General features: G+C 31.6%; 5 protein-coding genes across 7 annotated transcripts; 4 read left to right on the top strand and 1 right to left on the bottom strand.

Annotated features, from left to right (window-relative positions):
* Positions 1–82: 82 nt before the first annotated feature.
* Positions 83–1059, bottom strand: LOC145746066 (uncharacterized). Its single transcript, XM_082564250.1, has 4 exons — positions 965–1059; positions 536–700; positions 371–478; positions 83–281 (listed from the first exon to the last, which is right to left on the bottom strand). The coding sequence occupies exons 1-4, from the start codon at positions 1008–1010 to the stop codon at positions 190–192; spliced, it is 411 nt and encodes a 136-aa protein (XP_082420376.1). The 5' UTR covers positions 1011–1059; the 3' UTR covers positions 83–189.
* Positions 1060–2305: 1246 nt separating this feature from the next.
* Positions 2306–5438, top strand: LOC145744867 (RNA 3'-terminal phosphate cyclase-like). Of its 2 annotated transcripts, none has more exons than XM_082562830.1 (10): positions 2306–2349; positions 2695–2807; positions 2869–2969; positions 3093–3236; positions 3304–3486; positions 3609–3750; positions 3895–4042; positions 4113–4243; positions 4970–5074; positions 5298–5438. In XM_082562830.1, exons 2-10 carry the CDS (start codon positions 2703–2705, stop codon positions 5388–5390), a joined length of 1152 nt encoding a protein of 383 aa, XP_082418956.1. In that variant the 5' UTR covers positions 2306–2349; positions 2695–2702; the 3' UTR covers positions 5391–5438. The 2 variants fall into 2 exon arrangements, with proteins under 2 accessions (XP_082418956.1, XP_082418955.1); XM_082562829.1 differs by having other exon boundaries at positions 2343–2473.
* A 635-nt stretch (positions 5439–6073) lies between these two features.
* Positions 6074–8152, top strand: LOC145744868 (uncharacterized). Its single transcript, XM_082562831.1, has 7 exons — positions 6074–6197; positions 6351–6526; positions 6607–6697; positions 6780–7033; positions 7278–7437; positions 7554–7730; positions 7832–8152. The coding sequence occupies exons 1-7, from the start codon at positions 6120–6122 to the stop codon at positions 7949–7951; spliced, it is 1056 nt and encodes a 351-aa protein (XP_082418957.1). The 5' UTR covers positions 6074–6119; the 3' UTR covers positions 7952–8152.
* A 384-nt stretch (positions 8153–8536) lies between these two features.
* LOC145745432 (protein HGV2-like) lies at positions 8537–13439 on the top strand. Of its 2 annotated transcripts, XM_082563509.1 has the most exons (14): positions 8537–8732; positions 9435–9667; positions 11123–11191; positions 11282–11440; positions 11503–11589; positions 11728–11754; positions 11846–11966; positions 12078–12207; positions 12266–12401; positions 12475–12593; positions 12661–12765; positions 12862–12930; positions 12990–13148; positions 13216–13439. In XM_082563509.1, exons 1-14 carry the CDS (start codon positions 8680–8682, stop codon positions 13279–13281), a joined length of 1533 nt encoding a protein of 510 aa, XP_082419635.1. In that variant the 5' UTR covers positions 8537–8679; the 3' UTR covers positions 13282–13439. The 2 variants fall into 2 exon arrangements, with proteins under 2 accessions (XP_082419635.1, XP_082419636.1); XM_082563510.1 differs by lacking the exon at positions 11503–11589.
* A 598-nt stretch (positions 13440–14037) lies between these two features.
* Positions 14038–15868, top strand: LOC145746334 (uncharacterized). Its single transcript, XM_082564596.1, has 7 exons — positions 14038–14140; positions 14200–14306; positions 14370–14496; positions 14562–14662; positions 14729–14790; positions 14936–15092; positions 15164–15868. The coding sequence occupies exons 1-7, from the start codon at positions 14095–14097 to the stop codon at positions 15848–15850; spliced, it is 1287 nt and encodes a 428-aa protein (XP_082420722.1). The 5' UTR covers positions 14038–14094; the 3' UTR covers positions 15851–15868.
* The last annotated feature ends 98 nt before the right edge of the window (positions 15869–15966 follow it).

Below are 15966 nucleotides of genomic sequence, written 5' to 3'. Positions count from 1 at the left end.
AGTTTTTAAATTTTAATTTTTTTGTATTTTGTTTGAGTTTCATTTGTTTTTCTATTTCACTGTGAACGAAGCAGTACCCAAATAAAAGCAACTTTTATTGAAACTTTTTGTTTAACATTTTTACAATAATATTTCACCGCGACATAAACAGAAGCACAAACATTGTTAACTAAAACGTCTTTCAAGCCTTTATTGCAGGAGAACAACGGAAAGAACGGAGAAGATAAACAACGAAAAGTTGACGATGAGTTGGGCTCCGTTGTTCCCGATGTTGCACAAATCTGAACAAGAAGATTTGGTTGCGTTACTTCAGTTTAAACCTTAAGTTTGTGACCTAGTCTCATTAGATGTCGTTTTAAATATAACTCACCAGTCGTGCAGGACTTTGTGCAAGTTGTTGCAATCTTGAGGTCGATGCAGGTTTCAAGGTCGAACTCAGAGCACGAGCGAACTATGGTGACTGAGTCGACATTCAGATCTGAGCACAAGGAATAGTTTAATGTGAAAACCTAGTTTGTTTAAATGAGTTACTGACCTTCAAAGACAGTATGTACGTTCTGGGTGTAACAGTAGGGTTTCTCAACCGGGCATGTGATAACGTGCTCGGACCCGACTATGGGACCTTGACATGACTTTGAGCTTTGCAATTCAGCATTGTCCATATCGTTCCAAGTGCAATTGTAACATGTTAAAGCCGAACCTGGAACAAGTTAATAATATTGTCGTTGAGTATAAATTCAGCGCGAGAGTTAGTTCCCGTTTTAGACCAAGACATTAAAAGTCGGCCCAAGTGGCCACTCCTTAAACGCCGCAAGCGAAACGCAGTACTGTTGCGTAGAGAATAACTTACATTAAATAATTAATAAAGGAACCGAAAATACACTTAATTAATTATTTAATTAACATTATACCTATTAAAAATTAATACATATTAACCAAGGTGTGTTGTAATAATATAACTTACCTTTCGCCACCCACAAAAAGATTACGAGACACGTAAAGTAATTCATTTTAACTTTGCCTAACTCTGTAAAATAGAAGCTTTTTGTAAGTTAAGTTATATCTTACTAACGAATGACGTTGTTATGCAATTGCAAAAATTTAAACGCTCGAGGCGACATATTAAAAGCTTTTTTTTGGTTTATAGCTAAACGGAAAATTTTTACACAACTTACATCAGCTCGATATACTTGAAAAAAAACATTTATTAATAAAGACCTTATAAAAACTGTTTATAATGAATTACTGCCGGTTGTTGAGTTAAATTTGATTGTCAATTGAAATAATCAAAGCGTCAAAAAAATAGTCTTTGTAAAATATTTTTTTCTTTTTTGCATTTTATTTCTCCTCCCTTTTTCGTCATTGCGGATTTAAATTTTGAAATTATTATGGTTCGAAATCTTAGATTTCGAAACATATTGTTATTGTCAGTATATTTATTGTTTTTATTCTTTCTAGTCAGAATTTTGAAAGATGATAACTTTTGTTTTTTAAAATTAAAAGTTTTAAATTTTTAGTATGTTTGTTATTATCCCAACGAATCGCAAACCTCCTATTGCGACTTTTAATTATCACTAATTACTAATTAATATATTTTATTATTAAAACTTAAAGATTAAATTTTCTGAAATTTTAAAATGTTGTTGGTATAATTATTTTGTATGTTGCTATTTAAAATGAAGATTTAACTCTATCTAAATATCGTTTGATCATTATTTTTGTTTTTTTATAAATTATCGAATCAGTGTGAGTTTAACGCTTGAATAATTTAATAGCGTTCTGGTCGCCGTCAAAAATCGTCCTTTTCGCTCCATTAAAGTAAAAAATATTGGTTGAAAATTTAAGTAAAATGTTAAAGTATAAGTAAAAAATGTGTAAAATTTTTTTTTTTAATCGTTTTGTTATTATTATATTTTAATACTCGTTTGATTACTAAAAAATTAAAATCGGTATTTTGCTTTTAAATTTAGTTTACTTTTATATTACAATATCAATGAATGCGTGTTCGTTTGTTAAAATTAGGTTTAAATATAAAAAAGTTTAAATTTAAATTTATAATTTAATTAATAAACCTACTAAATAAATTAAATTTATAAAAAAGAATCAAACGATTTCGAACCATATTTTATTTATCAAATAAATCTAGTTATTTTTTGTATACATTAGATGATAAAGTATTAAAATTGTGATGCATTTTATAAAAATATTAGAAGGAAAATTTGTGTTCTTTATTTTATTAATTAACTAATAAAAATGGTCGTTGTAATAAAAAGTACATTTGGGCGCCGCATTTTGGTGACCGAATCGACCCGGGACGAAAACATGGCGAACATGCTTGCAACATTTTAGGTAAATTTTTCTTAAAAAGTTTTGAAAATGTTTAATAACAATAATAACTCTTCCATCTCAAGTGGCAGTTTAATTAAACAATCTGCTACAGAAAAAACTTCTTTGGCTAACAACGAATTATTGGGTAAAAGTTTTAAGTTTTTTACAATTAAAAACAATTTTACGGAAAATTTTGTTCGATCTGTTGTAGTAGTTAAGTAGGTTTTACAAAAGATTCCTTACCAACTAACAGATAAGCTGATGTCGTTTTATTTGTTTATAACTATGTTGTGTTATTGGTAAAAATATATAAATGATGATTAGTTTGTAAATGTCAGTGTTGTTAATAATAATTAATTGTTGTAGAAGGAATAATGTACAATGGGCAGGAGTCAAACGGATATAATAAATGGACAACAAACTCAGACGATGCTGAATCTCTTGATATTTTAGCTATCGATGGTGGAGTGATGGAGGGTGTAAGTTAATTAGGAAAAGTTTTGGTTTTACGTTAGTTAAATTTAATTAAACTTTTTAAAGGGGGGTCAAATCACAAGACTAGCAACTTGTTTATCAGCCATCCTCCACAAACCAATCTCAATTAACAGAATTCGAGCAAACAGAAGCACACCTGGATTGAGGTACTTTTAAGTATTAAAATTTGCTTAACCTTAATGCCCAATAGAAGTGGTACAAATCCAACATAACTTCGGATAAGTTTGATTCTTTTTTTATTTGTCGATTTTTGAAATGTATTTGTTTAGACCCCAACACATGACAGGAATGCAGTTGGTTCGTGATATCTCGAACGCCCAATTAACCGGAAATCAAACAGGATCCCAGTTTATTACGTTAGTGCCAGGAATGTTGCAAAGTGGGAATTATTTGGCAGATACAGGAACTGCAGGGTGAGTTTTTTAATAGTTTTTTTGTATTAAAGTGTAACTGAAACGAAAAATTTTATAACAATTCTAGGTCAACAAGTTTGCTCCTGCAGGGGGTTCTCCCTTGTCTAATATTTACCCCGGGAATCTCCCAGGTTACCCTGAGAGGGGGGACAAATGCAGAAAAAGCCCCTCAAATTGATTACACAACCCACATTCTTAAACCCATTCTGGAACAATTTGGGGTTCGGATGGAACTAAAAATTTCTATGAGGTCAGAAAATTGTCACTTTGTTTTTTTTTCAAGTTGTTTAAAAGTTTTATATTTACATGAATTGTATTAAAATTTATTGTTTTTGTTTAGCATGGGGTTTTACTAAATGTTAATTTTTTTAGAGGATATTTTCCAAGGGGAGGAGGGGAGGTCGTTATTCAGACTTTCCCGCTACGACAACTTTGCCCCGTGGATCTAACAAACTTTGGGACGATAAAAAGAATTACTGGGAGAGCTTTTGTTGCTGGAGTTATTCCCTTCAAGGTTACTTTAGTTAAAGTTATGCTGGTGCTGTTTTGTATGCAATAGGTTAACTATAAACTCTTGTAAACTTGTTTTTGATATTTAATTTTCAAGTGTTTTTACAAACAAATATTTTCTACAAGCAGCAAATTTCTTCTTTTTTAGATAGCCCAGCAAATGGCAAAATCAGCCACATCGATATTGTGGAGGTCATATCGTGAAGTTCCTATTAATATTCAAGCTGTACAAGAACCTAAGAATAATGTGGTTGGAAATGGAACAGGAATTATCGTGGTGGCTGAAACTACAACAGGTTTGTTAATTAAACAATTAGTTTTAATATTTTCTGGTTTAAAGAATGGTATTAATGTTTATGTGTTAAGGATGTCGGTTGTCCGGCTCAGCACTGGGAAGGAAAGGAATTCCTGCAGAGAAAGTTGGAGCAGATGCCGCTGCCATGTTGCTCCGTAATCTTGCCACGGAAAGTTGTGTCGACGAATTTCTACAGGATCAGGTACAACTTTTGTTCAAATGTTGTGTCACTAGTTGCCACCATTGTTCTTATAATGTGTCACTAGTTCTGTTGTGGCACCATTGTTCTTATAATGTGTCACTAGTTCTCTTGTGGCACCATTGTTCTTATAATGTGTCACTAGTTCTGTTGTGGCACCATTGTTCTTATAATGTGTCACTAGTTCTGTTGTGTCACCATTGTTCTTATAATGTGTCACTAGTTCTGTTGTGTTACCATTGTTCTTATAATGTGTCACTAGTTCTGTTGTGGCACCATTGTTCTTATAATGTGTCACTAGTTCTGTTGTGGCACCATTGTTCTTATAATGTGTCACTAGTTCTGTTGTGGCACCATTGTTCTTATAATGTGTCACTAGTTCTGTTGTGGCACCATTGTTCTTATAATGTGTCACTAGTTCTGTTGTGCCACCATTGTTCTTATAATGTGTCACTAGTTCTGTTGTGGCACCATTGTTCTTATAATGTGTCACTAGTTTTGTTGTGGCACCATTGTTCTTATAATGTGTCACTAGTTCTGTTGTGGCACCATTGTTCTTATAATGTGTCACTAGGTCTGTTGTGTCACCATTGTTCTTATAATGTGTCACTAGTTCTGTTGTGGCACCATTGTTCTTATAATGTGTCACTAGTTCTGTTGTGGCACCATTGTTCTTATAATGCGTCACCCTTGTTTTTTGTGCCTAATTCAGATCATTCTTTTTTTTAGTTGATTGTGTTCATGGCATTAGCCGCTGGAAAGTCGAGAATGAAAACTGGACCACTCACTTTACACACACAAACAGCAATGCACATCGCACATCGAGTCACTCAGGTAAGTTGTGCAAGTTGTAAATTTTTGGGCCACTTTTTAAATTGGTATTAATATGATTTTAACTTATTGGCTGAAACTACGATTTTAAGTAACTTAAAATAACGGTAACCTGGTGCCAACTAAAAGAAAATGATCACACGAAAATGCACAATTGCAAATAATTACTTTAACTGAATAAACAACTTCATTAAAAGAAACAATTTGTAACCTTTTGTTGGTTTAGGCCCAGTTTAACGTGATTCAAACCTCTCCTCCTTCTACTGAGAGTTACATCATTGAATGCCAAGGCATCGGACATTGCAATCCACATCTTTAATCAAATTATTTTTGATCCCTTTTTTGTATCGGGTTTTGTTTTATTTTTTGTTTATTAATTATAAAAAGTGTTTATGAACCAAATTAAATGTAAAAGTATTAAATCATCAACTGTGCTTTTCTGTTAAAAGGTTGATTACTGTTTTTATGTTGCTTAAAAGAGTTTCTTCAGTTGAAATTTCTAATATTTTGTGGTGTGCGGTTCTTACAATTTCATTATTTCTTGGTGTTGGGTTTTACTGTTCTTAACTTTTCACGTTTTTAATTTTTATTACCTATTATTATTATTATTATTATTGCCTTTTTTAGTTTTACATTACTGCTATTTAATTTTTAAAATTTAAAACAAAGCTTTTAGTATAAAGTTTTTGAAATTTTTTGTTTTCATTTTTGAAATTTTACGATTTTTTCTTTTTTAAATCAATTTTGTTTTATTGGCAATATTTTGTTATACCTGTCTTGACAGGAGTTTTATTATTTAAGTTCTTTTTTTATGTATAAATAAAAAAGTTTTTTTTAAACCTGATATTTTTTTAATTAAAAGAACAAAAGTAAATTTGTAAAAGAATTATTTATGAAATTAAACAATAGTTGCTAATTATAGCTTAACAAATATTCACTGCCACCTTCTAAATAATTGCTTTAACTTTTTCAGAAAAGAAATCTAGCCTGGGGCAAAATAGTAGAGAACATGGAAAGGTTTTGCCACATTTTTTAAAGTTTTGGCTTAATGGGAAGGTTGTTAGAGATGGAGCGAAAATTCTGGATTATGTTGATGCTTGCAAGTGTGATTAAACTTGTTTATTCGGTAAGTTTTGTGTATTTGAGCAAGTTTTATTCATAAGTTAGTCTTTTGGGTAAATTGTAGGTCCCACTTTTTGTGTATTTGAGTTTTAGCTAATGGTGCTGTGCCATGTGTAATAACTCAACAAGTTTTGTTAATTTAATCCCTTGTTTTAAGGATGCAAAGCAACTAAAAACATTGAACATGGACCCTATAGATGTCACAGAATGGGGATTACCCGAAGAAGAGAAATATCCACAAATTGTCGAATTAAACGAGGAAAATTTTAACCAAAAAGTTCTCGAAGTGAAGGACAGTTGGATTGTGGTGGTTCACACTGGAAAAATAAACAAGTAAAATTAGGTTTCAAAGTTGGATTTACTTTTTTAAAAAAAGATTTTTAAGAAAAGTCAAACTTTTGTTATTTTTAAAGAAATTGGATTTCTTTGTCAAAACTTTTGAGCGGTTCGCTTTGGTTTGGATCGATAGATTTGAACAAGCAGAAAAATTTGGCAACTAAATGGGTAAGTTCCAATTGTACCCAAGCACACAGTTTGATCTCCAACATCAATTTATATTTTTTAAACAAAAATTGTTTCATGTCAGGTGCAAGATATAAATGAAAACAAAATAGCACAAGAAAATGTTGCTTTAGTTTTTCCATTTGGTAAATTAAAGAAGGAAAGGTTGAAATATTCAAAGGCACACTGGCCAAAACTAACAACCCGACCTACTGATGCTGAAAATTTGGCAGCTTCTACATTTTCCAATCTTGTAGATAAATTTACTTTTAAACCTGACAGCATGAAGTTGTTTCAAGATTGGGTTATCCAGGCATATTATCATTCAGATCCACCAAAGTAAGTTCTCTATTACTTAGCTAGGTTAAGCAATGTGCCAACCATGTAAGGCCAACAACTTTTAACCCAATGCCTTTTTATTCATGAATAATGTGTCGACAGTTTCTAATTTTACAAATTTGTGACTTACCTTAACTGCAAACTAATCACTAACTAACTGTTTGTTGAACAGGAATTGGGGCCAATAATATCCAAACCTTGCTTATATTTTACCATGATGGATAATGGTTTTTTAATTTTACAGATTTCCAGTTCTTTGCATCACCGATCAAGCTCATCCAACATTACCTTTGTCATTACTCGCTGTAGCTAATTATTTTGAAAACTTTTTTGACTTTGGTGTTGTTAGAAAGGAAAATGTTGGTTACTTGAGGTCACATTTCAAAGAACTTCCAGAGCCAACGGTTTGATTTTTTGTAATTGCTTCCAACAGCTTAATACAACCGAAAAATAAAAAATGTAGCAGTTTAACTTAGGAAAATAATTTAAGGAACAAAAAGTTACAAAAATTCTGTTTTAGGTATATCCTCACTATGTTGTGTTATTGGGTAAAGAGCCATCGAAGGAGGAAATGAACAGGGGGGTATTTGGGATGCATTTTGACATTTTACCTTTTCAACCGAGCAAATATGGACCTGCTGAGTTGTTTGTCTCCATTGTCAAGTTCTTATTTACTGCTAATGAAGATTATAGAAAGGTATTAACTTTTGTTCATTGATATTTATTAAATTTTGTAATTGGGTTAGTAATGTTGTGCTTGAAAATGGTTTGGTAATGTTGTTGTTTAATGTTTGACAGCGTTTGCCGGGTCGAGCAAGTAATGAACCAACTTCAATTTCTAACCTCGCCACAGTTCGACAATCTTTAAAGAAAAGAGTGCGCGCCGTAAACCAACATTTTACAAAAGATGAACTTTGATTATGAAATATTACAAATGTTTTTTTTCAACCAAACTTTTGTTTAATTCTATGTTGTTGATCTTACTGATCTAAAGAATTCTTTTTTTTAATTTGGTTATTGTTCATTAGTGTTCGATTAGGTTTTTTTTAGTTAAGGGCTAATATTAGGCTTCTAAATTTTGATCAATTGTTTATTATGTTAATAAAACAGCAAAACTTTGTTTAAAACAGATTTCTTATTTGTTTAATATCAATTAAAGATTATTATTTTGTTTTTAACCGTTGATTCATTATAATAATTACATCACCTCAAAATTTTTATTTGTTAAATAAAATTAAATGCATTTTTGCAAATTAAAAATGGTCTATACAATCATTGGTCTAATCATTGAAAAGTTTACATTTGGTATTTAAAAATATTTAAAAATAACTTATTTTGTCTAAAAAATAACTTTTAATTTTTTAATGCGTTACTCGACAAAAATGTAAACCGGAATCTAAGAATTTTATATGTAAATAAAATGTTTTTAAAAATATTTGGCAACATTAAAAAAGTTACGTCATAATTACTTTATTCCCGCGAAATCACAAATGAGCAAAGAATCTCAAATTGTTACGTTAATTTGCCCAAAACCTTTTTTGTCGTGTACTGTCGTGGTAAAAACTTAAACTTTTCGTTTATTTAGTTATTCCAGTTTAAGAGTTTGGAAATTTGTTGAGTTTTTTGTTTATTTTTTTGCCAACAAAATGGTTTGTTACACCGAACAAAAACAAGAAAAAGAGGAATTAGAAGGACCAACGTAAGTGTTAAATATTTATTAAACATAAGTTACTTTAAAGTTTTGGGGCACCCATAAGTTAAAAGTTGTGACCAAATTAAATAATCTCACCTGAAACTTCTTGTTAAAATAAATTTTTGTGGCAGAAACCAAAAGCCATTAAAAAAATATTTCAAAAATAAAAACAATTTTAAATAGTGGGAGCCAGAGTAAAACAACCTGATTGTTTATTAATGTATGTGTTGTTAGATTATGTTAAATCTTATTGGTATTGGTGGTGTAGTTAGTTTGCAATCTTTGAAACTTAAAAAGACGAAATTTAAAAACAAGTTTTGTTGTCACTTTTGTAGATATTGACTTCACATTTAAGTTACAAATATTTATGTGTAATTAGGAAAAATTGTTTAGTTTTGCAATTTACTGATGTGTTTTATTATAATATTAATCAAACAATGTTAATTTAAGCTTGTGGGTGTATAGGGCAATAAACTATTAAAATGCCACACTTTTATTTAAACGTTTTGGTTTGTGTTTAAAACTTTGTTTAGTCTTTGTAAAGTTACTTTCTGTTAAAAGTTTTTATTGAGTGGTTTTTAAATTTAAATCACAGCCGAGTTGTTTTTAAACAGTCAAAAAAAAAAAACCCAGCTGCTGAACATTTTTAGTCCTTTTTACCTTTTGTGATAACTTTCTAGTGGTTACAACTTTCTTTTTACTTTTCAGAGATCAAGAAATCGAGGAGGACTACAACACTAATTTGGCCAACGGAAAAAAAAATCTTCTATGTGGGGATTACCCTGAAGCAGTGACTTGTTTACAATTGGCTTGTACATTGCAGTCACAGAGATATGGTGACACTTCGCATGAATGTGCCGACTGTTTTTATTATTATGGAAAGTCTCTTCTCGAGTTAGCAAGAGTTGAAAACGGGGTTCTTGGAAATGCCTTAAAAGGAGGTTGGTAGATAAGTTAAATAAATGGCACAAAACTGTTACCACTTTAATTGAGTTTTGTGCATGAAACTGTCAATACTTTGAACAAGGTCTGGGCACAAAACTGTCACTACTTTAATTGAGTTTTGGGCATGAAACTGTCATTACTTTAATTAAGTTTTGGGCACAAAAATGTCATAACTTTAATTTAGTTTCGGGCAAGAAACTGTCACTACTTTGAGCAAGGTCTGGGCACAAAACTGTCATTACTTTAATTAAGTTTTGGGCACGAAACTGTCATTACTTTAATTAAGTTTTGGGCACGAAACTGTCATTACTTTAATTGAGTTTTGGGCATGAAACTGTCGCTACTTTAATTGAGTTTTGGGCCCGAAACTGTCAGTACTTTAAACAAGGTCTGGGCACAAAACTGTCACTACTTTGAACAAGGTCTGGGCACAAAACTGTCATTACTTTAATTAAGTTTTGGGCACAAAACTGCCACCACTTTGATTGAGTTTTAAGCACGAAACTGTCACTACTTTGAACAAGGTCTGGGCACAAAACTGTCATTACTTTAATTAAGTTTTGGGCACGAAACTGTCAATATTTTGAACAAGGTTTTGGCACAAAACTGTCACAACTTTAATTGAGTTTTGGGCACAAAACTGTCACTACTTTGATTGAGTTTTGGCCACAAAACTGCCACCACTTTGATTGAGTTTTGGGCATAAATCTGTTACTACTTTAAACAAGGTCTGGGCACAAAACTGTCATTACTTTAATTAAGTTTTGGGCACGAAACTGTTACTACTTTGAACAAGGTCTGGGCACAAAACTGTCACCACTTTAATTGAGTTTTGGGCACGAAACTGTAATTACTTTGAACAAGGTCTGGGCACAAAACTGTCACTCTGTTAAACAAGGTCTGGGCACAAAACTGTCACTACTTTAATTTAGTTTTGGGCACGAAACTGTCACTACTTTAAACAAGGTCTGGGCACAAAACTGTCATTACTTTAATTAAGTTTTGGGCAAGAAACTGTCACTACTTTAAACAAGGTCTGGGCACAAAACTGTCACCACTTTAATTGAGTTTTGGGCACGAAACTGTCATTACTTTGAACAAGGTCTGGGCACAAAACTGTCACTCTGTTAAACAAGGTCTGGGCACAAAACTGTCACCACTTTAATTTAGTTTTGGGCACAAAACTGTTACTCTGTTAAACAAGGTCTGGGCACAAAACTGTCACCACTTTAATTGAGTTTTGGGCACGAAACTGTCACTCCTTTAAACAAGGTCCGGGCACAAAACTGTCACTCTGTTAAACAAGGTTTTGGGCACAAAACAGTTACAACTTTAATTGAGTTTGGGCACGAAACTGTCACTACTTTAATTGAGTTTTGGGCAAGAAACTGTCACTACGTTAAACAAGGTTTCGGGCACAAAACTGTCATAACCTTGTTATGTTTTTCCAGTTCCTGAGACAGAAGACTCCGAGTCTGAAAAGGAAGAAGATCAAATCGAAAAATCAAAAAATATTCCAAGTAAATTGTAAAACTCTTAAAAAATTTTAAAACATATCTTGAGTTATCCAGTGATAATTCTGAGTATTAAAATGATTTTTTTTCATAAAGAGAGCGAACGAGAGCAGTTGCGACAAGAAGTTGAGGCCGCCATGGCAACCGAAAATGAGGATGAGGGGGATTCCCAGGAAGAAGAAGAGAAGGAATGTGAAAAAAAAGAGGAAGGAGAGAAATGTAAAGAGGACGAAGAAGGGAAAGTTGAGAAAAAGGGTAAGACCAACAACTGTGCCCACTTTCAAACACTTCTTCACTTGTTTCACGTTTACTTAAAGATTTTACACCTAACACAAAGGTTGCACTGGAATATGTTTATAAATTGGTGATGCTGGGTCAACAACAAAATTTAAACAAACTTTGCGGTAACTTCATTTAATAAAATAGTTTTTATTTGCAGTGTTGCAATGTTTTATATTTGCACAGTTGGTGTTTTAAATTTCTAAGATGGTTAATGATTTTTGTTTAAATATTTTTGCTGCAATTATTTCAATATTTTTCAGATATTCCTGAGGAAGAAGTTGTTGAAGGTATTTTATTTTTTTAAGTAATGTTTAACAAAAATGTCAGACATGGTATGAATTCGAAACATTTTGTATGCATTTTGTTATGTAAATGTAGCTCCTCCAAGCGGATCAAAAGATGAAACAGCTCCTCCTTGTGACGAAGAAGATCCGGACGAAGTCTCAAACATGCAACTAGCTTGGGAGATGATTGAACTCGCAAAAGTTCTTTATTTAAAGTGAACTTATGCTTATATCGTTTTTTTTATTATATTAAGATGGATATTGATAGAATTGTATAGTGGCCATGTTTGGAAAATATATTTTGTTTAAACGTTTTATTTTTATAGAAAACCAAAAAGCGATGCGTCCCAACTAAATGTTGCTCAATGTCATTTACTTCTTGGGGAGTTGGGTTTGGAACAGGAAAATTACCAACAGTCCATCGGAGACTACCTCGAATGCTTGGTTATTCATAAGGTGAGCACTTTGTTGTCACTTTGGGCCTGATTGTTGACCTTTAACTTGTTTTTTGTAGGAAGTGCTGCCCAGTGTAGATAGAAGGTTGGCAGAAACACATTACAACTTGGGACTGGCTTACAGCTTCGATAAACGCCATGACAACGCTTTAGAGCATTACAATGCTGCTTTAAATGTTCTTGAAACAAGAATTGGTAAGTTTACTGTAGTTATAATTGCCCTAAAATAACATAATTACAAATTACCTCGATATTTGTAATTTTAAAGATTTTTTGAATGAGAAAGTTGATGAAAACGACCGCAAGAAAGAAAATGCTGAAGAGACGTTAGAAGAGTGTTCGGAAATTGGGGAAATTAAATCTATTATTCCTGGCATTAACTCAAAGGTTAATCACAGTGTTATTAGGATTTAAAACATATTTAAATAATAATTTTGGGAATATATTTATTCAGATTGAAGATGTAATGGTAATGAAAAAAGAAGAATTGAAAATAAAAAATATGAAGGGAGAGACGAGCTCTGGATTTAAAGCAGTCACTGATAAAGTTTGCACTGTTGTAAGTATTTACATTTCATTACCATGTTATTTGTATTTATTTTAACCATTATTAAACTGCACTAGTTGTTTGAGTTAACTGAGTTTTTAAAAATAGATCCCAATAAGGAAGTCGTCAGACTCCAAACCTGAGGCAAGCGACATCTCTCACTTGGTTCGAAGAAAGGTGAGCTTTGTATTATTGAAAATTGTTTAACTTTGTGTAATTTTTGACATTTTTTGAAGAGAGCGATGCCAGACGATGAAAAAAACAGCGAGAAACCTGAAAATGGTGTTGCCATTAATAAAAAATCACGACAAGAACCAAATGGAAAAGATGAACAAAATGGAAACACTGCGAATGGAAAAAATAGTCCTGTTGAACCCGAATCAAAAAACGAACCGGTAAATGAAATTTATTTTAACAGAGAGAAAATGTTTTGCTTATCTTTAACTTTAATATTATTTTTAGTCAACTGCAGCTGAACTCAAAGCTAAAAATTCACAACTTGCAAGTGAGGTTGCCATGGAAACCTAAGTTTTAGGTTGCTAGGGACAACTATGAAATGGGTTCATGTTGAATTTATTGATCGTGTGTAAAAAGTTTTTGTTTCTGTACGTTGTTGTTTTTCTTATTAAAACTACTCAAGTTTGTTTAAAGAAAATAATTAATCATTTATGATTTAGATATTACAAATAAAAAACACAAAAAATTTATGATTTGACCATGATTTGACCTTCACTCTTTTTTTTTTTTTTTTTTTTTTTGTATATATCTTTATCCTCGATGTGGGAAGTCGAATGCGCGACTTAAACATAGAGTAACATAAGTTATTCCGACCCAGTCTCGAGTTGCCTGTGGCAGTTTGGGATATTATAGAGACTATAATTGCTGCTGATTAAGTGCTGGCTCAGCAGGAGTTTATACCGTTTATAGCGCCTTACTCAAGGGCGCTACAGCATGAGATCAGTGGGGATTGAACCCACGACATCATGTGTGGTGTAGCAAGTGTTCTTACCACTACACCACGCTGCCGGCTTTTATATGAATACCTCCTACATTAAAAAAATGAATATGAATATCCCTGAAACACCTTATTTAAGGATGTTTATATATGGGCCCCTTAAAAATAAGGGGTTTAAGTGCAAAGTTTTTTTGTAAAGAATTCAAATGTCTACCTACTTAAATTTATATTTTAAATAAATCGAGGATAAACACTATCAGCTGATTGTTACGGTTGAATGCACTTGTACGTGTTTCCTAAACAAAATATTTAAATTGTTTCCGATTATTATTCATTGATGTCGCTTTATTATCTCAAGTTACAAGTAGTTACTTAAAAACTGGTAGATGGAGATGCACAATTATGTTAACTATCATAACACTGTGGACAAAGGTTGGTTTTATAAAAAAGTTTAAATCGATGTTGAGAATAAATTTAAAATCTTTTTTAAGTTCGTTATAGCCGAAAAGGAGGGCGTCTGCTGATGGTACTAATTGGTGGCCTTTGTTTGATGACCTTCACTTTATTGTACTATATCAACAAATCTTCAAACGTTCATGTATGTTACAATTAGTTAACTTTAAAATTAAATGTATGTTAATCTTGTTTTTTGTTGTTAAAGTCCCAATTTGAAATGCTTACAAAACGATTTTCCGATTTAAAAGAGAATCAATTGGATGTAAAACTTAAAAACAGAATACTTCAAATTCAAAAAGAAGAAAACTTTCAAAAAATAAAATTATTATCGCGTAAGTTTGTTATTCATACAAAATTTTTAGACAGTGATCTAATAAAATTTTTTCTTACGTTACAGAAGAATTAAATCATTTAAAATCAACAACATTTCAATATAATGAAGCCATGGAAAAGATGTCTCAAGTCAATAATGAGTTAGAACAATGCAAAGTTTCTCAAGTAATTACCAACAAATTTTAAATAAAATTTAAACTTTAACCTTTAGAATTATTTTAAAATTTGCAGGATGAAATTTTGGAAAAAAATTTTCAATGTCTGAATCTTTTGGAGGAAAACAAAGAAAAAATGTAAATTATGATTTTTGCAGATTTTTCTTATTAATAATCTATTTAAAATAGTTTTAAAAAAACGTTTGATGTAACTCAAAGAGTCTTGTTAGTTTTTATACCTACAGTAAATCCTATGAGTTTATTATTAAATTTTTTTATCTAGATTTAAATTAACAGCATTTTCAATGAAATTATCCGAAAGCGCCACAACTTTGGATAAGATAAACTCAAACTTAACAAAACAACTGCAAAAATATTCAAGCGTTTACAATAATCTGTGGAATGATTACAATCAATGTTTTGAAATGATTCAAAAAATGGTAAAAACTTTTAAAAATTGTTTGTTGTTTTATTCCTTGTATACTTACCATTTGATCTTTGAATTTTTTAGGAAATTTCTATGCATTCGCAATCTAAGAACAACTTACCTTCTAACGTTCAAAATATGAAAAAAAACATTACCTTGAAATATGGCGACATGTTAAATCTAGAAAAAGATGACAATAGTTTATATCTGGCTGAAAAGGGTGACACCTTAGACCTTGAAGATAATGCTGACAATTTAGACCTAAAAGATAATGCTGACAATTTAGACCTAAAAGATAAAGATGACAATTTAGACCTAAAAGATAATGGTAACAATTTAGACTCAGAGGAAAATGATGACAATTTAGACTCGGAGGAAAATGGTGACAATTTAGACTTAGAGAAAAATGATGACAATTTAGACTCGGAGGAAAATGGTGACAATTTAGAATCAGAGGAAAATGATGACAATTTAGACTCAGAGGAAAATGGTAACAATTTAGACTCAGAAAAAAACGGTGTCAATTTAAACCCAGAAAAAAATGGTGACAATTTGTACCCAGAAGAAAATGGTGACAATTTGTACCCAAACGAAAATGGTGACAATTTGTACCTAGAAGAAAATGGTAACAAATTGTATCGGGCTAAAAATGCTGACAATTTTGACCCTGAAGAAAATGATGACATTTTACACCTGAAAGATAATGGTGATGATTTAAATTTTGCAGAAAATGACGACAATTTTGGATTTAAAAAACATCTTGTTATTTAAATTTAGTTTGGCATTCACAATTTGCACTTTTGCCATAAGAATTAAGCAGTTTATTCATTATTATTATTTATATTATTTTCGTGCTATGCAGATATTATTATTACGTCCGACTGTTT

This window comes from Corella eumyota, chromosome 3 (assembly GCF_963082875.1).
Source record: "Corella eumyota chromosome 3, kaCorEumy4.1, whole genome shotgun sequence".
NCBI lineage: Eukaryota > Metazoa > Chordata > Ascidiacea > Phlebobranchia > Corellidae > Corella > Corella eumyota.
The sequence above is the reverse complement of the archived record's forward strand: the minus strand, read 5'-3'. Positions and strand labels throughout refer to the sequence as shown.

What these genes read in the sequence shown, in the direction of transcription:
- LOC145746334 (XM_082564596.1), top strand. Translation starts at nt 14,095, where the DNA reads ATGGAGATGCACAATTATGTTAACTATCATAACACTGTGGACAAAG. An exon ending in TCATAACACTGTGGACAAAG is followed by an intron (nt 14,141 to 14,199) that starts GTTGGTTTTATA and finishes ATCTTTTTTAAG; the next exon opens with TTCGTTATAGCCGAAAAGGA. An exon ending in TTGAAATGATTCAAAAAATG is followed by an intron (nt 15,093 to 15,163) that starts GTAAAAACTTTT and finishes TGAATTTTTTAG; the next exon opens with GAAATTTCTATGCATTCGCA.
- LOC145744868 (XM_082562831.1), top strand. Translation starts at nt 6,120, where the DNA reads ATGGGAAGGTTGTTAGAGATGGAGCGAAAATTCTGGATTATGTTGATG. An exon ending in TGATTAAACTTGTTTATTCG is followed by an intron (nt 6,198 to 6,350) that starts GTAAGTTTTGTG and finishes CCTTGTTTTAAG; the next exon opens with GATGCAAAGCAACTAAAAAC. An exon ending in CACACTGGAAAAATAAACAA is followed by an intron (nt 6,527 to 6,606) that starts GTAAAATTAGGT and finishes TTATTTTTAAAG; the next exon opens with AAATTGGATTTCTTTGTCAA.
- LOC145746066 (XM_082564250.1), bottom strand. Translation starts at nt 1,010, where the DNA reads ATGAATTACTTTACGTGTCTCGTAATCTTTTTGTGGGTGGCGAAAG. An exon ending in CGTACATACTGTCTTTGAAG is followed by an intron (nt 479 to 535) that starts GTCAGTAACTCA and finishes CCTTGTGCTCAG; the next exon opens with ATCTGAATGTCGACTCAGTC. An exon ending in CACAAAGTCCTGCACGACTG is followed by an intron (nt 282 to 370) that starts GTGAGTTATATT and finishes CTTCTTGTTCAG; the next exon opens with ATTTGTGCAACATCGGGAAC.
- LOC145745432 (XM_082563509.1), top strand. Translation starts at nt 8,680, where the DNA reads ATGGTTTGTTACACCGAACAAAAACAAGAAAAAGAGGAATTAGAAGGA. An exon ending in GAGGAATTAGAAGGACCAAC is followed by an intron (nt 8,733 to 9,434) that starts GTAAGTGTTAAA and finishes TTTACTTTTCAG; the next exon opens with AGATCAAGAAATCGAGGAGG. An exon ending in CCGAATCAAAAAACGAACCG is followed by an intron (nt 13,149 to 13,215) that starts GTAAATGAAATT and finishes TATTATTTTTAG; the next exon opens with TCAACTGCAGCTGAACTCAA.
- LOC145744867 (XM_082562829.1), top strand. Translation starts at nt 2,377, where the DNA reads ATGTTTAATAACAATAATAACTCTTCCATCTCAAGTGGCAGTTTAATT. An exon ending in CTGGAGTTATTCCCTTCAAG is followed by an intron (nt 3,751 to 3,894) that starts GTTACTTTAGTT and finishes CTTCTTTTTTAG; the next exon opens with ATAGCCCAGCAAATGGCAAA. An exon ending in ACGAATTTCTACAGGATCAG is followed by an intron (nt 4,244 to 4,969) that starts GTACAACTTTTG and finishes TCTTTTTTTTAG; the next exon opens with TTGATTGTGTTCATGGCATT.